The sequence below is a fragment of the Lynx canadensis genome, chromosome C1 (assembly GCF_007474595.2).
Source record: "Lynx canadensis isolate LIC74 chromosome C1, mLynCan4.pri.v2, whole genome shotgun sequence".
Classification (NCBI taxonomy): domain Eukaryota; kingdom Metazoa; phylum Chordata; class Mammalia; order Carnivora; family Felidae; genus Lynx; species Lynx canadensis.
Genome location: NC_044310.1, coordinates 175,686,228 through 175,711,232, shown reverse-complemented (window position 1 = coordinate 175,711,232; position 25,005 = coordinate 175,686,228). Strand labels below are relative to the sequence as shown.

The 25,005-nt window shown below is 37.0% G+C and overlaps 1 protein-coding gene across 1 annotated transcript in view; it reads left to right on the top strand.

The window, feature by feature from the left end:
- The window catches only part of COL5A2 (collagen type V alpha 2 chain), a 147,235-nt gene that overhangs the window by 52,292 nt on the left and 69,938 nt on the right, over nucleotides 1-25,005 (top strand). Inside the window, exons 2-3 of the mRNA XM_030324729.1 lie at nucleotides 20,811-21,035; nucleotides 24,017-24,030. Of these exons, the coding sequence (XP_030180589.1) occupies nucleotides 20,811-21,035; nucleotides 24,017-24,030 (239 nt within the window). The remainder of the gene's footprint in view (nucleotides 1-20,810; nucleotides 21,036-24,016; nucleotides 24,031-25,005) is intronic.

Genomic DNA, 25,005 nt, shown 5'->3' with positions numbered 1-25,005 from the left:
AGTGGCTAACTTATAATCCAACCACTGTCTCCAAATCTTAGCACAAATGAAATTTGAGTTGATGCACATAATACAGTTAAATCACCCTTCAATTCCTAACTTGAAAATAATTTCCTAGGCCACATACTATAATTTGTCCATTTTTAGATTAAATAGGTGATTTCTGAAAGTAAACATCACCTAGTAGTTTTTGCAGAGAACAGAGTTTTAAAAGATAAAAACAAAAATGATACTTGACATATAAACTATTATTTGGTCCACATCATTTTCTCTTGATTCTTGCATATTTAAGGAATGTCTCAAGATCATCTCTCAAAAGAAAAGAAACTAAAAGGTCATTCTTCAATCATTTTACATATTTCATATTTGAAATATGGATTTTTTTATTTCTCTAGTGAATTATTTATGCACTGGGCCCCTTTTGGTAAAATGTAATGGATTTTTTTCCTGCCAATTTATAAAAGCACAGAAAACAGACTGAAGGCACAGCTAGCAGCCTCCAGCTTTGGTAACGCTACCCATCTGTTTCCTATAAGGTAGTTGTTGTTTTTTCTTGTTAAATTCTCCCTGTGAAATGTTTTTCTTGAGATTTCTTTTTTTGGTCTGTGACTTCTACCCAGTGATTCTACTCACTAGTGGATCATGAAGGCACAAATGGATTCTGGGGGAGCTTTGTAACTTCTGATCCTTGCACCAGAATCTCACTGTACTGATCTAATTTGGGCTAGATCTATTTCCAGGGAGATAGATTTCTGAAATTACCAAGGAGTCATGCTGTTCTTAAAGTGATTTTAATTTAAGAGTTTTTACACCTTAAAAAAAAGATTATTGAGATTTCAGATTTGTGGTAGTTTTTAGTGGTAAATTTTCCTTTGGGGGTGGGGGGGGTGCCATTTAGCTTTTATCTGTGTTGTCTTAAGGAGCAGAAAATATATTCTTTTCTAACCACAGGACATAAGGAAGGCAAGTCCCCACATATGCATGATCTTTCTAAGAAACAATAGTTTTCTTGCTGTTTCTTCCATTTAAAGAAAGCAGTGCATCACTGCAGGTGCTTCCCTTAATGACTAAAGTAATATACCCAAATCTGGCATCAAAATACTAGAGAAGCTTTTAAAAAATACAGATTTCCAGTTGCAAAACAAAATCAGAATCACAAGAGGTAGGGTCTAGGAGATGATATTTTCAAATAATTTCTTTGAGGGATTTTGATGCACAGCCAGATTTGAGAAGCATGAATTTAAAACAGAATCAAGGCTGAAATGTAAAATTAAATTAAAATAAAAATTTTTTAAAATTAAAAAAAACTCTTCAATTTGAGGAATACATAGCATTTAAAGTCACAAAACACATATAATTTTCATGGGACTGATTTGGGGTGAAATCTTTGAATGGAGGAAGAACTGAAAGATCATAAAATATGATCATAAAAATAACCTGAAGCTTTCAATGGCTCTGAAAGATAATACTGGGGTTTGCCTCCCAACCCTGCAGGCTCAATGCCACCTACTTTATAAAAACATAACTTGCAAGGTGTGGATATATTGGCTGAAATCACTAAATATTCTGTGACAGCTTAAAAAGCCTCCTGTCAAGGATACCATATACTTAGTCTCAAAAACTTTCCATCTGTGTTTATATTAAACACAGGTGTATTGCTGTGGGCAGGTAGCTCAGGTATTGTGGCATTAACAGGTCATACTAATTACTACAATGGCTTTGTCTAATATGCTAACTCAGAAAAATTCCTTTGCCCTATTTCCTCTCTTCCCTATGTGTTATCACTGCTGTTCTTGAAATCTGATCACACTCCTATGTTGGGATGTTATTTATGTGGACAGACCCAAAGCCTGGCGATTAAATACTTGACCTCAGGGTGTTTTGTGGGAGAAACAGGATTCCTCCACTGTCATCATAGCCCTATACAAATGGATTTCTGCCAATATAAGGCAGTGCATGATTTATCTCTCCTTCACCCTACTCCAGATTCTGATAGGTTCCCATAGAGGGGAGAGAAGTGAGCATGAATTTGTTGTTGATATACATGTAAGTGGGGTTGAGGCAGGCAAGAGAAGTCTGGGACCTCTGTGCTAAATAATAATGGTTGTGTTTAAATAACACACAAAAAATGATTTTTTCAAAGCACTTTCACATCTATTTGATTCTCAAAACAACCTTGAAGGGGGAGTATATCACTCCCATTTTTAGATGAAAAAATTTGAGGTTCAAAAAAGTTGCCATTTGCCAAATGTTGTATAACAAGGGATTTTCAGTGCCAGGGTTAAAAAAAGCAAAATAAAACAAAACGCTTAGGTTTCCCTGACTCCTTAATTTCCATTTCCCCTACATCACTTTGCCTTTTAGGAGTTCCCCGTAGCTAGCTTAAGAGTCAAAGTACAACTGAAAGGTGTCTGAGTTAGAGCTGCACGTTTGCCCTTTCATTCTCATTCTTCGTTCTCTTGATGTAAATGAGCAAGTGCTACTTACCCTGAAGCTGAAGGCAAAGTAAGAGGCCTGAAGTGCATCAGAAATCTGTGCTCCAAACCCCCAATCTGCCATTTCTTCTAGCTCGGTCCCTTTACCCACCACTCAGTCTCTTTCCCCTGCTTTCTGTTCTCTCTCTCTCTTCCTTCTAACAGTAGTGAATTCCATATAGGTCCTGGATACATTCTACTTCTTTCTCAATTCTCAGTTGACCCAACACTTCCACCTACCCAAGAATAACCTACCCCTCCTGCAAAATGCCTTAAACAAGGCTTATGTATGCTCTCTTGAAATCCTATATTTATTTCCATCAAGGTACTTACTATGGACTTTAATTGCTTGATTATCTGTTTCCTTCTTTGGGCTATAGCTACTTGGAAATTGAATGCTGTCCTTTATTTTGTTCAACTCTAGTACCCAGTGGGGAAATGGCACATAGTAGGGACTCAACATCTATTGGATGGATAAAGATCATATTCTCCCTGTTCATGTCCCTAGGATTCCTTGGAGTATTTCTGTGGATTATTTCTTTGGAGACTCTAAATCATCCCTTTACCTTGCCAAGACCTTTCCAGGCCCCTACACAGCACACTGGGTTTTATATAGGTCATTTATTAAATGGTCACTTAATAGGGGAAATGATATTTGATTTGCATTATTTTGTTTATACATGCTTTACTAAAAAACATGTTATTCCTCCCGAGTTTTAGGATTTCTTTGACCTTTTACTATAATTGCCAAAGAGCTGATTTCCTCTTTCTTGTTAAGAAATTCTGCAGAATGTCCGACCTAATGTGCTGTCGCTGCCAAATTACTTTTCTTGAAATCCACTCTTGTATAGCAACATGAAAAGAAAGAAAATTTTATAATTTTTTTTGATATTAGGAAACAGAAGTACTTTCTTTTGGTAATAAGATACTTTTTAAGTATTAATATTCATAAAAGTAAGAAATAATAATTTAATTTAGCAATGATAACTGAGAAAATTTGCCATAGTCTCTTTCCATCATACAAAATACTACCATTATAAAGAATCTACCTATACTGACTATTAGATTATAGACACGTTGCTACCTTTTTGTCACATTGGCTTTTTTCCTTTACTGATATTTTAAATTATTTAACTATTAAGCTGGAAAAACTGAATGATTAAATTAATCCCAAATAATTTTAAATATAATATAGGTCCTGTATAAAAATAAAATTTTAAAGATGCTGACATTTTTAGCATGTTAAATAGTGGAGTTTGTAGTTCATCATATATGGGCTGGCACAAATTAGCCTAAAGTCCTGTCTGGAAGAGCATTATCACTGTATACTTCATATTCCTATAAGCTCTTGATAAACTGTTTACTCACTCTTAGATAGTTAAAGGAATGCAAAGGTGGGGAGGTCCATCATTTTGTGAATGAGGTAGAATAATGTTGAATATATGAATTCTGGTGTACAAGCTGCTTGTTATGCATATGGAGAATGATTTTGTCTATTCCTAGAATTCCTAACTCCCAGATAATTGGTCAATATAGATAGGCATGAAATAATGCTTCTAAATTTACTGTCCTGGTTAGCAATGTTTTAAGTTTCTTTTTAAAGTTCATTAATGGGGCGCCTGGGTGGCGCAGTCGGTTAAGCGTCCGACTTCAGCCAGGTCACGATCTCGCGGTCCGTGAGTTCGAGCCCCGCGTCAGGCTCTGGGCTGATGGCTCAGAGCCTGGAGCCTGTTTCGGATTCTGTGTCTCCCTCTCTCTCTGCCCCTCCCCCATTCATGCTCTGTCTCTCTCTGTCCCAAAAATAAATAAACGTTGAAAAAAAAAAAAAATTTTTAAAGTTCATTAAGTATCTTCCCCATCTTGTCATCTCATTTGGTCATGTGGGCCAGTCATGAAAAGTTTAGCTGAGCTCATGATAAATTCCATTAGCTTTTATGGTTGATACTTAACCTATAGAGTTGCATTAAATAACTCTTAAATCACAGCTATTCCATTAACATCATAAGAATATCTTTTCATCCAGTTACCTCCCATTAAATCAGCATGCAAATGATCAGGTTAAATTTTTTTTTTTTAGATCACATGCCCTATTTTAAAACAAAATGAGCAGTCACACTTATTCCATTGTTTGCTTTTATTTCTAATCATTACTGCCATTCAGATTAATTGTGACTGAACAGATCATTACTGAACAGGAGAAAATTGCAATTGTACCTTGGTCCTTGGAGGGAGGTTTCTATTTTCAAAGCTCTCAATTAACAGAAGATTAAATTTCAAAAAAAGAAGAAAACAGTTAAGAACTTTTGTAAAGACTATTTTAGACTTCAGAAAAATGAAAGGAAAGGAAAACCTGAATAAGGTATAGCTAGTGGTTATTGGTTTGTTTTAAATTGTAATTTTCAGTGTTGAATTTTATTGAATTTTTCCCATTTGGCCTTTTCAGCATCACCTCTTTAGTTTAAATAAAGTAGGTAGAATGAAGTACAATGTTTGTTATTAGGGGAGTCATATTTATACAGTGTAAGCTGAATTTTCTGGGGGAAAATTTCATTTCCTGTGTCCTATAAAAGAGTCTGAAAGGGACTAAGTAATATTGGTATGCAGTCATTTACTATTCATACTCATCAAGATGCCTGAAGGCTTATTTGTGTCATGGAGATAGTTTTTCCCCATCAATATCCTGTGAAGCCTCAGGAAAGCTAGGGGAAATTTCACAGGATATTAGGATGGTAACATTTGGTGGCTACACAGACATAACATCAGGAAATGAAATATTGACTGTTTAGAATTGGGAACTGAATAGAAAGAATGGAGTTACATTCTTAGTATGTTTCACTTGCTTCCCTTTGATAAAAAATTCAGCTTAAAAAAAACCCCAAAACATCGTGGTCTCTCTTTTCTTATCTCTAAGGTAAACCATGCTTTACTCTTTTTCTCCTTTCAAGTTAATCCAGACTCCTCTTCCTCTTCATTCTTCGTATGGACTCTCAGTTTATTACTCTTACTTATGCAAAATCCACATTCAGAGTGTGAATTTTAAGTTTTATATATAAAAACTTGTGTTCCCTTTATTTTCTCTCTATGGTAGCAGTGCAACTGTCTTACTTAGAATGTAGTCATTAAGAGTGTGTGGTTGTTCAAATCTTGGCTCTGTCACTCACTGACTTTGTGATGATCGACTCCAAGCCTCTCCCCAAGTGGTTGTAAGGATTAAGTATAAACTTTCCCTATGACATTTAGCATAACTCTCACAACACAGTACCCCATAGCTATTAGTATTTACACTGGGTTGTTTTTCCTTACATATTCATCCTAATATGCCTCAATCGAATTTAGAATCTTTTCCAATCAAGCTTCCAATTTATCTTCCAAAAACTTTTATTTTATTCTATGTCTACACCATTCTCCTTCCTGTAGGTATCTGTATTAGTTTTCTAGGCTGCTGTAGAACAAAGTATGACAAACTGGGTGGCTTAAAACAACAGAAATCTATTGTCTCAATTAGGAAGGTCAGAAGTTCAAAATCAAGATACTGGCAGGGCCATGGTCTCTCTGAAACCTGTAGACAGAGAATCCTTCCTTGCCTCTTCTTAGCTGCTGGTGGTCGCCCACAGTCCTTCACTGCCTTGGTTTGCAGCTGCACTTCAGCCCCTGCCTCCATCACATGTGTCTGTGTCTCTTTGTGTCTTCTCTTCTTATAAGGACACCAGGCATATTGGATTAAGCGACCACCCTATTCTAATGTGACCTCATCTTAAGTAATTACATTTTCAAAGGACTTATTTCCAAATAAGGTCAACCTATCTTTTTAGGGCACATAATTCAACTCACAACCATATCCAATAGGTGTTACTTCCTCCATTCATTCTTGAACCTTGAATGTCATTTTTAAATTTTTTCTAATATCTTGTCCCACCTATAGTCAATCAGACCTTGCATATTTCATATCTGGTGTTTCATGGATTTACCCCTCTTTCTTCATTCCCAGAATAACTATTTCTAACTACAGTATAACATTTTCAACTGGTAGCCTTTACTTAAAAAAATTTAAGTTTATTTATTGATTTGGAGAGAGACAGTGAGAGCAGGGGAAAGGCAGAGAGAGAGAGAGAGAGAGAGAGAGAGAGAGAGAGAGAGAGAGAATACCAAGCAGGCTCCACACCGTCAGCATAGAGCCTGATGTGGGGCTTGAACTCACAAAACTGTGAGATCATATTCTGAGCTGAAATCAAGAATCCAGCCGCTTAACCGACTGAACCACCCAGGTGCCTTTAGTCTCATCTGCTTCCAGCTCATCTTCAATTCTGTTTATAGATTAATGTTCCTGAAGGTTACTTCTATTTTCTTCTATTCATTCACTTATTTACCCATCAAGCATTTATTGGACATCTTCTATGCATCAGGCATTGTTCTACACTAATGATACAGAGGTAAAAGAAATGTTTATCCGGGACAAATGTATACTCTGGTAGAGTTTACATGTAAGCAAACAAGTAAGTTTGATAGATTGTTGCAGATATTTTGTTAGATGTATGGGCAAGGTGAAATCAGAGCACAGAGAAGAGAAATCACATATAGGGAAGGGGCAAGTCATGGAATCCTTCCAGAGGTAGAAGCATTACTCTTCCCAGAATTCACATTACTCTAGATGGAACCATCCTTTTCTGATATCACATGTTTGCCCTCCTCTCCATGCTTTTTTTTAGGTGGCCCCTTCTCCCTTCTCAGGCAGTCTTCCTTACCTTCACCATCTCAAACACCTTGCATTTTTCAAGGCCTACTTTAAACCCATTTCTGTTCATCCTTTCTCAGATAATATCAGCTCATAGTGATCCCATCTTTTAAAACTTCTTATACATAATTTTTCAAAGCTAGTATTTTACATAAATTATTTGCTACCTTAAGTAAATCTGTGAAAATGGATATGAATGGGTTTGCCAGGAATAACATAAAGAACTTCTAGCATAGATATTTGATACCTTATTTTTCACTGTTTTCTAAATTATAAACTTGCATTCATCCATGGATGAAATTCAGTGTCTTTCAAACTAAATGTTAGACAATACAGCTATGTTTGACTTCCTAAAATGCCAAGGCCATATAATTAAGAATTCTGTATCTAAATTTTAAAAGTGGTATTAAATTTGGCTTTGCCCAATTTCCAAATGGTTGTAGAATTGGACCTGGAAAAACGCATTTCTACTTCATCTCAGCATTGCCAGGCTTAGTCATTAGGGCAACTGGATCCTCCCATGTTGCTGTGCGCCAGTTCCTGGCTTCTGCACAGCTGGTTGGCTCTGCGACTGATGACCTGTGCCTCCAGTCCTCTCCAAAGCACCTAGCTGTGGAGGCGCTAAACTCTTGTTTAGAAACAAGAGTGCTGTTGTTTTACCCTCAGGCAAGAGAAGAGGTGGCAAAAATAAATGAAAATAGGAAGCAATGAGGGAGAGGAAGTGCTGTACTCCTTCAGATCCATCCTGGCCAGTTGGCAAAGAGAAGGAGTCCATTGCCAGTTACCAGCAATGAGCCAGGAGTGACAATATTATATGGCTCGGAAGTGAGTTTTTGGAAGGAACCACTTTGGATCTCAGTTTTCTCACTCAAAGAAAAAGAGAGAAGAAAAACAATGCATATGTATGCATTTCAGCAGTACATTCTGGAAAATTTTCTTTGTAGTTAATTTGTTTCATTATTTCTGAATTCCCAATATTTGACAAAGTAACAGATAGATAATGAGTATTTGTTGAATGAATAAATTTATGTTATCAAAATGTATTCATTATGTTATTTTTATGTTTGCTTCTAGAGTAAGTACATTTACTTTATCATTTGAAATCACTCTTAATGCCAAAGATTCTGGAAACTAAAACATACAAAGAAGGCTGAAACCCACACAGGAGATCTCATAACTGGCCTTGGCATAAGACTGCTATATTATGAGAACTCATTAGGTGGTATGCATGTGTGGGCTTCTGCTCTTTCACTGATATGTATTCAGACTGCCCTAGAATTTGAAATACACTTTATTACCAAATAGGACACCGAAGGACAGTCAAATAAATGGTCAGTGTATTCCTAAGATAATTTAATGCTATTTGGAATTCTGTATTCTTTTTACTCCTAGCTTACTTGAAGTCTGCTTTTATAAACATAACTTTCCCCCTTATATGATTGAAGGTTATTTTTGCTTCAGATTCAAAAAAATCCTCAGGTTGATGTTCCTGATAATTAGTTTTGGTTAATGAGAATGAATAGCGTTAGGCAAAGACCTTGCAAAACACAGAGGAAAATATCCAGAATTGAGTTTATAAAATTTCAATGTGTATGCAAATTTTCCAGAATGTGCTGCTGGAATACACATATACGCAAACTTATTTTTCTCCTACAAGAAAGTTTCATTACCTTTTGTAGCTTCTGTATATTTTGATTGTTTTTGGCAAGGAAGCTGGGCTCCAAATGTCTCATTTCATGATCCACAGTGTACTCTTGTACTAGACAAGTATTCAGTAAAATTTGCCATATAAATAAATATTGACTAAATGGATTAAATAATGCCTCCATTCCTTGTGCCAGATTGACTAATTTATTTAGATTAACTTTTAGCAACAGTTGAAGGCAAACATACTTGTGATATCCCAGAATATTTCATTTCACCTAAAAGTGAAGGCTCATATTTTATTTTTCCTATACATTGATAAACAGAGACACCGAGTCTCCTTTTCCATTTACTAAAGCAAATAACCCAGTTACTCTTTTTGTACAACCTAAATTTTACATTCCATAGGTTAGCAAACGTCCCACATTTTTCTCTGATCTTAACTCCTGTTAGTCACTGTTAGCACAAAATAAGCGTTCCATGGCTATTTGGGATTGAATAAATAATTAAAAGTTTTGAAAACTCTAAATCTCACTACAGATATTTTAAGAAGGTAATGAGTGTTCTTTTCTTTTGCATATATTCATAGCCACCATGTTTTAAGAAGTTAACATATGAATTAAACAATAATGATAAAATTCAGAGTTTTAACAGAGCCAAAAGGAATAATTTTGAACAATTATAAATAATTTAAAGCTTTTAAAATTTGATAAAGCTTGTCATGTTCATGTTACCTCTACAAAAGAGTGTTTTAATTTCGTCTCCATTCATTTACTTATTAAGGGAAATAACCTCTCAAAAGCACATACATCTACAGATCAAAATATTGGATTCCATTTTTTTTTAATTTTTCTTATTCAATCATAAGACAAGATATTCCTAGCTGAGTTCTATGTTTTGCTGAAGAAACTTGCAAATCTTCCTTCTCAATGTAGTAAAAGTATATAGGGGGGAAATATTGTCTTGTTTGGTCTCAGCCTCCTTCTCCGCTCCTTCTTCCTCCTCTTCTTCTTTCTTTGCTTTTCTTGTCTATTGTTCCCCCTACAAACACAGAAATTTCCCAGTGGATATAGAAAGTTATTAATATAGTTTTCAGTAAAGCAGCAGTCTCTCTTTCTTCTCCTGAATATTACTGTGGTATTTGTCTGGCATTGAGATTCGGTGCATATTGGGGCTTGATCTTCAAACTGCAGCAAATAAGAGGGCCAGCATACAACCATGAATGTGCATTATAGAAGGTCAGTTGAACATGAGGACGAAGAGATGGATTTAGATTCAGAATTAATGGTTTTAGTCTTGTTTTAAAGAATCTGTTACCTGCTCTGGAAGTGACTTGAGTAAGGAATGCCAGAAATAAGGATAAAATCCGTTTTCGTTTATGTTCTTCAGTGAAATCACCTAATATGTAATGGCCACAAAATAGACATAAATTAAACCTAGGTAGATCAGGACAAAAGTAGGTATTATTAGGATTAATTCAAGTCCCTAAATATACCCATGTGGATAAAATTAGAAATTATGCCTTCAGGATGAAAGTTGGGGGGGGGCTTCCCCCAGAAATGAACTCCCGAGAGAAGAGTGCGTCAAGATATTTTACAATATTTGATAGTCAAATGAATGCGATCAAAGAGCCATTGAGAATGTTGGGTTGATTGTGAACGAAATTTCAGTTTGGTCAGGGCAAGGGCAGTGAATAAAGAATAAGTCAGTCAAAAATAAATTAGAAGACATAACCTGGCTACAACGTCTGGAGTTTCTCTGGAGGCCTAACTATTCTTCTGTGTTAGGGAAGACAAGGAAAGAAAGCAAAATTCAGCTGCAAAGAAATCATAAGATAAAGAGTTGAAATCATTCTAAAAATGTTTCATCATGTAAAGTACTTAATTTTATAGTCTTTTTTTTTTTTTTTAGTATAGTGGACACACAACATTACATTAGTTGCAGGTGTACAGGGTCGTGATTCAACAACTCTATACGTTATTCTATGTTCACTACAAGTATAGCTACCATTCATCACCCATCTGAGTCTCCCAGATTCTCTCAAAATATAAAAATAACTCTTTTTAGTTATAAAAATATATGTTCTTTTCAGGGCATCATATCTGGAATAAATAACATTAACACATGATATTCCCACAATGCCAGCTATTTTAAATCCCTGTAGAGAGGGCCCACATCTGAATAGTTGTGAAAAATGAAGCTTTTTAAAAAATTATGTAATAATCCCAGGATCAAAGCAAATAAATGTTTAGATCTTTTCCTTGGTATTCTTACAATTGAATATTCAACAAATTAATTCATCAAATACTTATTAAGCATCTACTTGGATCCTGAAACTATTATAAGATATTGAGATATATCAATGAACAAGCCAGAATAAATTATATCTGTGCTAATAAAGCTATTATTCTATCATGGGGAGGCAAATAATAACCACAAATACAGTATTATAGTAGGCTTAAAAGTGATAAGAAAGAACTATATTAAAAGAAAAAAGAAGGAGTAGGAACTAGTGGATTGAGAGTGACATGTGTGTGGGAATTTTTACATTTTTTGTAATGTGGTCAGAGTAAGCTTCATGGAAAAGGTGACATTTGAGCTAAGACTTGAAGGAAATGATGGGAAGCTGGAATGTGAGTACTATATCTTGGCCAGAATTTGCTGCTTATTTACTTACTTTATCTCCAGATTGTATATATAAAAGTCACGATACCACTCATTTGACAGAAAAATAGCCAAGCAGATTTTTGGTTCCCCTCTTCATTGTAAGCAATATCATGCTGGGGAGAGATTAAGTAGACCAAATTGATTCAAAGCAATTCAAAGCTGTTTATGCATTTAGGTCAGCAGACACATTTGGCATAGCACAAATTGTGCTTGTTCATGAGGATTAACATTTGAGAAAAGGACTAGGGTTTGTGATAGAAGTTACTACCGAAATTTCTAGTGTATTCAACACAAGGCAGGCCTAATTTTCTTTGTGGTGTCTTTACAGCTATTCAATAGTTTGAGCCATGTTTGTGGAGACAAAAAAAATCCATGTCAAATGCATTAGCAGACTGTAAGTTGGTTTTCCAGACAGAACTGTAGATGAGCATTGCATGTGCATTATGCGTAATTGTAGTTTCACATTTTGGCCACAATCATTTAGATTTCCCAATGATACATGGAAAGAAACTTAAGTAGTACCTAACATGAGAGATTTTCCTTTTTTTAATTTTTTTCCATTTTAACTCAAGTGAAAACAGCAGTTTTACTAGTTAACTGAGAAGCCTTTACATATGAGATTGAGGAATGTTTACTGGCTGCACTGAAGAAACTAATCACCTTTTAGACAGTTTATCTAATTTCATTTTATCTGTATTCTTCATTGAAATCCTGTGTATGAATTGTCTTCTTTTTACTTTCTCAGATTTCAAGGTAGTTTTTCAAGATTATTGCTTTAGAAGGTAAAATGTGATTATTCTTTGTAATATAGAAATTTAACTCAGCTCAAATAATCATTGAATGTCTATTCTTGTTCAGTTGGTGCAATAAAAGAGTGGAGGTAGGTACAACAAAAGTAAAAATTTAGATAATCATCCTAAAAGGAGATTTAAATTTGGAGAGCTCTTTGGAAAGTCTGAAATGGATTGAAGAACAAAAGATGAAAACTCCATAGGTCTGCTCCATATTCACCTACCCCCTGACCCTCTCACTGACTTCAAGGCTGAGATTAAAAAATAATAATAATAAAAAATTAAAAAAAAAATATATATATATATATATTGTCTAGGGGTGCCTGAGTGGTTCAGTAGGTTAAATGTTCAACTTCAGCTCAGGTCATGATCCCACGGTTCGTGAGTTCTAGCCCTGCATCAGGCTCTCTGCTGACAGTGTAGAGCCTACTTTGGGTCCTCTGTCCCCCCCTCTCTCTCTGCTCCTCCCCTGCTCGCACTCTCTCTCTCTTAAAAATAAATACACGTTTGGGGCGCCTGGGTGGCGCAGTCGGTTAAGCGTCCGACTTCAGCCAGGTCACGATCTCGCGGTCCGTGAGTTCGAGCCCCGCATCGGGGTCTGGGCTGATGGCTCAGAGCCTGGAGCCTGTTTCCGATTCTGTGTCTCCCTCTCTCTCTGCCCCTCCCCCGTTCATGCTCTGTCTCTCTCTGTCCCAAAAATAAATGAACGTTGAAAAAAAAAAAATTAAAAAAAAAAATAAATACACGTTTAAAAAAGTAAAGAAAGAAAAATATTGTCCAAATATGAGACAAATACCCCTCAACTATCCCCGATGGCTTCATATGTATCTAATTTTTTAAATGTTGGGGATCAGATGAAGAAAGGAAAATGATGAATGTGGGCTTGTTGGCATTTACTTAGAAAAGTCTGAAGGAAGGTCTCGAATACTCTAACCTCTTTGTCTCTCTCTTATGATAAACAATGCCCAAGAACAGAAGGAAGAGGGGGGAGTTCCTTGGAAGATTCTCTGGAACCAAAGCCAGCAGCTGGGGCTGTGCCGTGCACTGGAAAAGGCAGCATCTGTGGTTTGGTCCAGGGGGACACGTGGGACAGCCCTGCGGCTACTTCATTTGTTGCATAAGGCATTCTCTGCCCATTTAATGAGAGCAGCAGCCAACAGTGCTGTGATTGTAGTGTTTTAAGGACTTGCGCAGTCAGAGAAACTTTAAATAATGTTAGCCCAGACCTTCATAACCCCAGAAGGGGCCGTGGCCAGCTGGGTTAGGAAAGCTGAAAGACTGCTCTCACTTTCTGAAAATTGTTCCAAAATATGAGCTGTTTTGACTGACACAGTCTTCTTCCTTTCTGGTCACACAGAGGTCTAGATATGAGGGACACACCTGACAGGAAGCATCAAGTGACCTGTTTCCTTTTCATTCAAATAGAAGTCCCAAGTGCATATCTTCTCTGAGAAGTTTAGGGAAGGATGAAGGAGAGCTTCCTGTGCTATCTTTTTAATAAGTACATTACTGGACACTTCCTTCTTTCCTTCATTCACTCATCATTCATTCATGCAGCAAACATTTATGAAAGGTGGATTAGATGACATTGGGTGTGAAGGTTACTGAGATGAATGTAGCTCTAGCTCCCAAGGAGCTCATAGTCCGGTGGGGGAAATTATCTGAACAAACACTTGTCTGGAAAAGAGATTCAAAATTTTTGTGACATGTGAGAACTCTACGTTATTTCTGCAAGGAACAACTTCAGTTAATGTCTAGGAATATTCCGCATAGGCTTAGGGATTTTTATTCCATATATTTTCCAGAGTTTTTAGGTAGACCCCAATCATTTAATACACAAAGAGAATCACATCTTTCCTGAGCAGTCAAAGGTTTCAATATGGCCATTCCTATGCATGCTTTTTTGTACAATTATATAAAGGGATATAGACCTGGGGCATAGCACAGAGGTCAGCCACAGCTCTGATAACTGAATTTCTAATAATCTGTTATAATAAGATGGTGGGTTTGGTCTGCCATCTAGTGATTAAGAACTGAATTCTTACAGCTACATTTAAAAGCACACAAAAGCTTTATGAGAAGACAAATCTATGAGGATGTAGGAGAAACAGAGGACAATTGAGTTACTCTTGAATAAAATGTGGATAGATAAAGTACATCTCTTCTCTCTAAGATATCAGTGCCAGGACGTTTGTGGTAATGACTTCACAGTGGATTGGTTCAATTTGTTGGAACAATTGGTAAGGGTAAAAGAACCCCATAGCTTAGAGACAAAATTTTTGGAAGTTACGACACCACAGAAGATTACAAAGTAATGGCAAAATTATCAGACATCCACCAGTCCTCTTCAATTTTAGGAAAGTTAAAGAAACATAAATAGCAAAATACAAGAGTCACAATATTGCAGTTTTGGAATTTTTTTTCAGATTTTATAAAAAAAATGTTTACCCACGTACTCTAAGACCAATAATTGTTTAAGTTCTAGGCTTTAAATCAAGGTTAATGTTAGCATGGGTAAATTTTTATGATTTGGGTAAAGGAGTCAAGATAGTATTGAATGTCTTGGAATGTCATATGAAAATTCCTATTTGTTTTTTTTTTATAATATTGTCATTTATAAAATAATTGTGTCATGACAACTCCACTGCAAATTGTCTACAATTTTGCTTTCCATTTTACTTTTCTTTTCATTTACGTGAACGTCTATGTAGAAAGCAAAGGGGACAAACTAATCATAAGGTGCACAACTACCATGTACAAACCCGAGAGCTGCAAGACACCCTGTATTTTCTACTCAGTGTTTCTTTGTACATGTCTTTCATTCAGACATGAACAATGAGAGTTCACTGAGTTTTTGTGCCCTCTGTAATGTGTATGGATTCTTGTGCGGGGGAAGAGAAGACAGGGTTTAGCAGCAAATGTGGTTTTTCATCTCCTTGCCATTTAAAAGCATTCCAACTAACTTTCCACATCATCTTAAATTTAATTATAAATTCTCTGGGGAAAAGGACCAGTGATGACTCAGAGTATATAACTAACTTTTAACATTGTCATTTAAAGAAAGTAATATAGTGGCTCACTTCTTTGTCCCTTGGGTTGAGGTCATGCTGTCTTAAACTTTCAGGAAGAAAGTGATCTTCTATGAGTTAACACAAAAGAGAGAATGTATCTTTTTATTGCAACCTCAAAGAAGCCATAGAGAACAGGATAACTCACCCGGAAGAGGTCTCTCACACATTTTAATGATATCTAATTGGCAACTTTATTGCATGTCATTTTGATTTTTGTTTGTTTTTCATATTCTCTGTTTCCACATATCTAATTGTTTCATAGGTGCAACTGAGGTCTACTTTACAGTAATAATATATAACTTTTGAAGACAGAACATATATACTTTCAGTATTTTGCACATGCAATAGGAAGCACATACCCACTTAAATCTCTCAGTAAATATGTGCAAACACTTTTGTCCCCTTAGGGTGGAGAAAGGAAGAACCAAGCTACTTGATCTTATGGTGAATCTCATTTTCAGCCAATGGCATTTAGTGTTATTGGATTATTTCATTGTTAATCATAAAACTTCATGAATATTAAATTCTACTCCTGAAACCAATATTACACTATACGCTAACTAACCAGAATTTAAAGAAACAACTTGAAAAAAAACTTAACGAACAAAATTATTCTTAAGGTATTTACCTAATTGAACTTTTCAGTAGACTATAGAAATAAGTCCATTTCTATATAGCTACATATAGAAATGTAACTTCCTGATGAAACTGCATTATTTCAACGTGACTTTTCACCTAAAACTTATAAGGCTTCTGACCCTCCAGTAGCTTGCTTTCGTTTGAGGCAGGCGGCATCCCACACTGTGTCACACACAGATGGGAGCGTCAGGTAGTTGGTACAAATGGTCTGCAGCCTTTGTTCACCCTCTGTTGGCCCATCTTCCTTCCCTGACTTTTTAAACTGGACCAAAGATAAAGGGACTTTGTACCCTCTGATGGCTTGGGGTGGGGACACCTATTTCTTTGAAAGTTGCCAAATGTGTTCTGTTGTAGTATCCAAAAGTGTTGCTATTTCTGTGATTATCTCTGGGAAATGCCTTGACTGAAATTTTGATCGACGTTTGTTCGATGGTCTCTTCTTGGGTTCTAACCTTGGCAAACTTGCCTCGTAGCCGTGTCGGTGACCCCACACCATTCCCGGTAGGGTGTATGTGTTTGCTGGGCAGTCTGAGAACTCCCCGCGTCTCTGAGCCCACCCCTTACCATCACTGCTATCTGCAGAGTGCCATGTCATGGAGAATAAACTCTTGTTTGACCAAGAAGGGGAAGAAAGCCCTCCTTTGGGCTGGGGCCGCAGACCTTGTGTCTTGACCTTCTCCCTGAGCTCTTGAGTCTTGGTGAGCAGTCACTGAACGCAAAGGACTGGAGAATCCTGACTTCTCCTAGTGTGGCAAACGGCCCAGGGAAGGGAAAGGTGCCTCTGGGGAACGCTCCATCTGTAACAGCCACTTTGCACCACTCACTCCTGGTTCCCTTCACAGTGAGGTTCTTTCTGCTCTATAGCTCAGTGCTTAAGAGGTGGGTCTGGGGCCGCAACTTTTGGGACTGACTTACAGACAGTGCTAAATGCCTTTTGAGTCTGTAACCTGCCCATGCGTAGACGGCCCCTCTTCTCCAGGGTTCACACTTTGACCTTATCTCTGTGTGTGTAGAGCAGGATAGAAATGTGTGTACAGGGGTGTCTGCTGGTACGTGTGTGTCTACGCACCAGCGTGAGTGTGCCTGTTGACATGGGCACCTCAGAACTCTGGCCTGTGCCCACGATTTCCACAGCTATAAAATGGTAGAGGAACTGCCCCCTACAGTAAAAGCAGTCACCTTCCAAAAAGGTCACAGGCATCCTCCTATGATTGTTCGGAAAACACAAGATTTGAGTGTATCAGGGAAAAGCTGCTCTGACCTGGGGAGGACAGAGGACTTTGGAAGACATGCTCGTTGGCCTATTCAAAAAAGTCATATGTGACTCTAACGAGGGAAAGCAGCTTCATTTGGGGCCTTGAGCCCAATCAGATCTGCTTTTCCCCTGGGGAATGCCTGGTCCTCAGACTATGCTCCCCAGCCTGCAGGAAGGAGTGAAGTGAGGTGGCCAGAGGGCAGCTGAGGGCAGGCCCCTCAGGAATGCATTGTTATTCATGTCTCTTTTCAGAGTCCTACAGTGGATCCTGTAGAAAGGCTGCTGAGCCCCATGCTGGGTGCTCTGAGAAACGAACGCAAGGGATGTTTCTGCTCTGCTAGAGGGCTGGTTTTCTCCAGGTCTCCCTCCTCAAGGCAACCCAGTGACGATTGTTCCAATGCTCCTGAATCTGAAGATGATTCAGTTCTTTTGTTTTTTAAAAATTTTTAATGCTTATTTTTTGAGAGAGAGAGAGAGAGAGAGCGCGCGCGAGCGAACAAGAGATAGAGGGAGGACACAGAATCCGAAGCAGGCTCCAGGCTCAGAGCTGTCAGCACAGAGCCCAACGTGGGGCTCACTCACAAATCTTGAGATCATGACCTAGGCCGAAGTTGGACGCTTAACCGACTGAGCTACCCAGGTGCCCCCATGGATGATTCAGTTCTTAAGGTTTCTGGAAAAGTATCCATCCCAGCCCTTTATGAACCAGATCATCTATTTTACTGAAAGCCTTCTCCCCTTGGGAGAGAGAATCCGGTGGATGACTTTGGAGGGAGGTCTGGCCATCGGTTTGGGGGTGTCACATGGCCAGTGACCCACAATCTCCAGCTTCCCTGTGCTGCCAGGTGGGGAATGTGTTCTCTCTTCTGTGCTGGGGCTGAGGCCGGGGGCAATGCAGGCCCAGCTGGGGAAGCAGCCTGGCCTCTCCTAGGAGATGCTGTAATAGCACGCTTCTGTCTTTCCTCAGAACCTGCTTTCTCCTTGGCAGTGAGTGCAGCCCAACCTCTAGAGCGGCTTCGTTTCTGCAGTGTTAACTGATCTCAGGGGTGTCAGCGAGGTGCAGGGGAGGAAGGGACAGAGATGCTGGGGCGGTGGCCAAGAGGACACCCACACCCTCCAGCATGGCCTTTGACTCAGAGGTTAGGGACCATGCCTATCACTTGTGGGTACGGTTTGTGTATCTGAATAAAGTCTGAAGTGCTGTGACCTTTTTTTTTTTGTCAATAAAGACATGAAACAAACAAAATAAACAAAAGTAACAGGGCTTATTTGATGTACAAATTTCTTATTTTGTTTCAGAATAGTCCTGTATTACATGTTAAGGCAGGAATTCTATTTTCTCCCTGGCTTAAAATTCGTGAAACAGCACCAGGTACACAGAGCCAATATTGTTTTGTTGATTAGCTGTGTGTTCTGTGATAAACATCTTTTGATGAAAATGAAACAGATTAGAAACTTAGTGTCTTAGAATCTCCTTGTGAATGACACAGAAACCAGGATGTGGTGTCACGCTTTGAAAGCAACTTTCCATTTGCCATATAGCTGTGATGAAGGGCTAGATGTGTGAAGCCAAGTATTCCATGGAGCAGTGAAAAGAATGTTATCCAAGGAAAGCTTTCTAAAGTTAGGAAGATGGATATATGGGCCAATGTCTTTATCCTACACTGAAATTTTTATCTGTAGTCTGCATTATCATTTGAGTATATTTATATGGCAAATGATAAATTCTTTCCATTGTAATACTTTGGATAGTGACAGATGGTTACATTTATCGTGCTGAGCATTTTATAGTACATATAATTGTCAAATCACTATGTCTTACACCTGAAAATATATTGTATATCAACTATACTTCATTAAAATAAAGAAAAATGATAAATTATCTTATAAACTAATGCATTTTTAAAGTTTCAGTTTTATTTTTGTAAAGTATACATTAATGCTGGTGCAATTAAGTTAGTGAACCATAATTCAGATTCACTTATTCATTCATATCTATTTTGTTGAATGTTGGCTCCCTGCAAGGTATGGAGTCAAGCTTTAGAAATACCATGATGAAAAAGAAAAACTAGTCCTTATTTTCATGGCATTTATGGTCTAGTGAAGGAGATAAAAAATAAAAAGTAAAAATGGTAAATTAATATTACTTGTGATAGGTTTTATGAGGGCTGTGATTTTTGCCTGTCTGTTCACATTTTAGAAACTGGTTAATTAGCCGGCATATAAAACAAAATTAATGAATGGATGGGTGGACGACTGAGTTCTTCAAAAAGTACTGAGAGTCATACTAGTTGGATAAAGGAGGTCTCTTTAAAAAAATGTTTAATGTTTATTTATTTTTGAGAGAGAGAGAGAGAGAGCACGAGTGGGGGGAGGGAGATCTACTTCTATAGAGTAGTCAGAGAACTGTGGGGGCAGGTGACAGTAAGCAAAATGTAATAGTGAACTCTGTGTGCCTTCAAGGAGGGAGGGCAAAGTTGTGTAAGGACTGGGAGAGAGGAATCTCTGGGCTTTAGAATTTGAGTAGTTGGGAACATTCTACAGGAGTTAAACTAGGATGGTATGATATGATATGATATGATCCACATTGTGTTTTAAAATACTATAGTTTTGTTTCTTAAAAGTCACAAAGTTAAATATATATATATATTTATCTTATAATAAATAAATTATATTTATCTTATAATTGTATTGTTATTGTTATGTGTGTAAATGTGTGTATATATTTTCTAAATCTGCATTAAGGTTTTATCTAAGTGTAGAAAAGTATTTGGCAGATATTATATAATAACTTACCATATTGTCGTGGTCAGGACTCCCCTTAATTAATTTTTATGCAAAGATAATTACTGCATTGCCTTTTTAAGCTTTGCTATTCCTTGAGTAAACACCTTTAGTTTAGCAAATACAGTCCATGAAATGGAACGCTATTATTCTTTTAATAGCGTTCAAAATAGCGTTCTTTTAATAGCGTTTTCAAAAAACTAATTTTTGAAAACCCATACACTCTTTTTAAAGTTTTTCTTCACAGTGCAAGAATATATATCATCTTCTGTTGTTGTGGGATTTACTAATCTAAAATTTCTAGGGAATTGAAAATCACATAAAAGTTCACCAAACCCGGAAGTTATATATTCCCTTTTGAACTATTCTTTTCCTCCCCCTTTCAAATGGTTTGTTTTTATCTCTTCTTACTAATTTTCCTATGTTTGGTTATCTATACCTTCACAAATGAAATCTTTTGGGAAGCATTATCTGATTAAATATATCTCCTTTGATCACTTTTTTTTCTTCCCCCGTCATGCTGGGCTAGAAGTATAAGCATTTCATTGTGAATTGCATTTTGCTTTGTATGTAAATACCAAATAAAGTAAGTTCATCTGTATATTGCCTCCTTGGTAGGTTACTGCTTAGCCCAGAATTTTTAGAACCCACAAGATGACTCCCCTTCTTAAGTATTTCCCAGATTCCAAAATTTCAGAATATTACTAACCTCCTTCCCCCCCCCCCCCGCCCTTCTTTTTTTTCTTATTCTAGAAGGATATGGTGAAGAAATAGCCTGCACTCAGAATGGTCAGATGTACTTAAACAGGGACATTTGGAAACCTGCCCCTTGCCAAATCTGTGTGTGTGACAATGGAGCCATCCTTTGTGACAAGATACAGTGCCAGGATGTACTTGAATGTGCTGACCCTGTAACTCCCCCTGGAGAATGCTGTCCTGTCTGTCCACACACAACTGGAGGTGGCAATACCAATTTTGGTAAGAATGCTCAAGGCCAACTCAGAGCTGCTCCAGTGACTCATCTTTATAGTTGCGGTGGTTTCTGCTCTCAGAATTCAGCAACCAGAGAGAATAATTAAACCACTAGTCAGAGGCGTTTGGGGTTAATGGTTTTGCTCACTCACTTGATGTAACATTAGTGAGGGGGGTGGAAATAATTCCCTGTCTTCTTAAAAACCAGGGGAATTTTTGGCTGAATTTGGTGTTGTTATGTCTAATTTGAGAATCTCTTATATCACTTAAGATGGTCATTTGTTACCCTATCCATGCTGGATGCCTCCAAGATATTTGTTGGTATGCTATGAGGTACATTAATGTCCAAGAGGAGATCTAGAAAACATGCTTATCTTCTCTTGTGCCAAATTTGCTCTTGAGAATGGAATGATTATTTCTAATGTAATTTAATGTTAGAGTACCCTCTCTTACATTGGCTCACAAATGCAGAATGCTTTTAATGATGGCTCAGAAAGACAAGAGAATGGGATAGATTTCCTGGAGAAAAGGGTGATATAAATTACGGTTTTTAAAACTTATTTTGGAGAAAAATACCTGTGTTTAATATAGACTATGTATTTGAATACATGTGTTAAAGACACTTACATATAAGAGAAATAAGTTCATATTTTGTGAACCAGGTAAGATTAGCATTAAACTATCAGGTTATTTGTTTTAGCGGAGTCCTGAGTGGTGACATGCATGCGTCATTGTCAACATAGTGTCAAGGCTTTATTTCCCCCGGCCAAAAATTCCATTGCAAATCACAACAAATATAATGACGTATTCAACCATATTTTCATGGAAAAATTAGAGAGTAGTTTACCAACTCTCCTCTTGGATATCATTCAATAGTAACAATATGCCTTGAATAAATAACCAAACTCAAAGTTTAGCAATATAATGAAGAAGGTATAATAGAAAGGATTAAAAACAAGACACCTAAGGGCTATCCAAAGCTGATGCAATGTGCAACGAAGCCCCAGGAACAAAGTAAAACCTGTAGAGATATGTCAATAATAACTTGGGACAATAGTGACAAATTAAAAAAAAAATAGGGGCACCTAGATGACACAGTGGGTTGAGTGTCTGACTCTTGATTTTGGCTCAGGTCATGATCTCACAGTTTCATGAATTCAATCCCCACACCAGGCCCTCTGCTGACAGTTTGGAGCCTGCTTGGGATTCTCTCTGTCTCTCTTCCTCTCTCTCTGCCCCTCTCCCACTTGCACTGTCTCTATCTCTGTCTCAAAATAAATAAATAAAAACTTAAAAAAAAACAGCAAAATATGTGACATTCTACAAATAGCTGGGTTTAAAAAGTCCAGTTTATTCCAAAATGAATAATAAAAACAGAGTTAGCAAGAGCACTGATACAAAAATACTCTCAGGAAAAAAAGGTGGGAGAGTTTGGCTAAATTTACCAAATAACACGCTGGTAAATACCAAAAAACGGATAAAAATTATGACCATTTCGCCATAAACTAAGTAAAACCTAATGAAGTAATTTATTAAGAAAGGCCTACATTACAGATACAGCAAAAATTAATGATAAGCAAGGAAGTGGAAGCAAAACCAAAAGCCATCATAGGGAAATGAAGATGACACAGGAAGAAGCACAGGAAGAATCAATACTGCCATAACATAGATAACAGATCTATGAAAAAAGGGCTTTTGGTTGAAAAGTTGAAATAAGATATTTGGCAAAGATGAATAAGTATTCTTGATAAAGACGCTTGTAACTTAGTACCAAATGGCATTTCATTAACATGGTAAAATATTTACATGTCAGCATAGAAGCTTCATAATATTTAATATTAGAATTGCTTTCTCCAAACTCAGAGATAGAACATGGATATCCATTATTACCATTACAATTTAATATCTGAACAATTAGATAAGAAAAAGAAATAGAGGTTTAGAAATGAGAAGAGAGGAGGTAAAATGATTAGCTGCATAGAATATAATTGTGTACTTATAAAACTTAAGGGAATGAGGTAAAAAATACTAAAAAAATAAGTGCAGTGTAAACTTAACAAACAAATTAATAAATTTGCTATATACAGTCACCCCATAGAATAAATAATAGGAATAAAAAAACCTCATTTATAATAGCAACAGATAGGATAAAATGGCTAAGAATAAACATGTGATGTATAAGATCTATTTGAAGAAAACTATAAAACAGGGGTGCCTGGGTGGCTCAGTTGGTTAAGCTTCTGACTTCAGCTTAAGTCATGATCTCACGGATTGTGGGTTTGAGCCTCATGTCAGGCTCTGTGCTGACAGCTCAGAGCCTGGAGCCTGCTTCCAATTCTGTGTCTCCCTCTCTCTCTGTCCCTCCCCCGCTCACACTCTCATTCTCTCTCAAAAATAAACATTAAAAAAATTTAAAAAAAGAAAACTATAAAACACTACAAACTCAAATAACAACTTGAAAAAATGGAATGTCCCATTATGTTTTGGGTTAGTAAGACTAATAATAGAAAAAAAAAACAGTAATAGTGGCCCACTCTGGGGTGGGGGTGAAATGGGGGAACTAGGGGAAGGGGGCAAGATGGAAGGAGATATTTTCACTCTATAATTGTATACCTTTAATGTATTTTGGTTTTTCAGCCATATGAATGAATAGCTTACTCAAAAAAGCATAAAAAAATATAGGATATTGATTGAAAATTCATTACAATTTTAATAGTTAATTTTATAATTTAGTGAACTTTAAATGCTATATGAATGGTGTGAAGAATATTCAAATAATGTTGGAATTTTCCAAAGGGATGCATATTTTGCCTGTAATGGAAATATTGATCAAAAACAACTTTTGAGTTTTGCTTACTGGTAATAGGGAAACCTGTTTAGGTTAAATTCTGACTCCCCAAAAAACCTATTATTGAAAATAAATATTTAGGAGATTCTCAATTACTGTTTCTTCATAAAATAACATATTTATTCTTTCCCTTTTATAGGTAGAGGAAGAAAGGTAAGTTTTACTTTGCATAGTTCCATTTTCATAAATTTCTTTTTTATTCTATGATAACTGTTCACACAGGACTGTGCTTTGTGTATTTGAAAGTCTTTTGTAAAGTACAAGTCTTTTGTAAGTACATACCATATAAATAAAAATATATAAACACAGTTCAGCTACTTTGCTTATAGATTACAACTGCCTCTATTTTATTCACTTTGTTAATTTTTGTTTATAGATATTTCTTCTAGAAGGTTGTAAATCTCTTAGGGATTGAGACTGTGCCACATGAGCCTTTGAATTACTTACATGTATCACTGTACTTAGTATATACGTTGCACATATTAGAAGTGCAGTAACTGCTTAGTGGAAGGAAGGAAGGAAGGAAGGAAGGAAGGAAGGAAGGAAGGGAGGAAGGGAGGAAGGGAGGAAGGGTAGGTGAGTGGGTGATGGCTGTTGTTCAGTGGGGTTGTGGTCCTGCTTCTATTGGTTGGGAAGTAAAGATATGTCTAAAAGAATTAATTGAACACTTTACCAAACACACATCACCTTCTCTTCCCTCCCCTTCTGCCATTTCAAGGAGCCTAAGATCTAATCCCAGAGGCAAGCCTTACACTCAAGAGGACAATGTATGATATTGTTATGAGCCTAGATACAGCTGGCCAGTTTAGCCACTTGTCATCTGGATATGGGTAATCCCCCTGAGTGAAGAGAGTTACATTCCCTTGGAATTGTTCTCAGTTTTCTAGGTAATTTAAAAACTGTGGCATTTGCTTCAGTCTTATCCAGATGGGATAGGCACAGGGATCAGGAATGGAAATGGGAAGTCATCCCAAATTTCATGGCAGATATTAGGCAGATTACCAGCGACTTTAAATTGCCTTTACTTTTGCATACAGTAGAACTTCAGTAAGGTGATAAAGCAATGCTACACCTTCATGGTAAATGAAAGTGATGCTATCAAGGGAGGTCCTGGCTACTTTTATACTT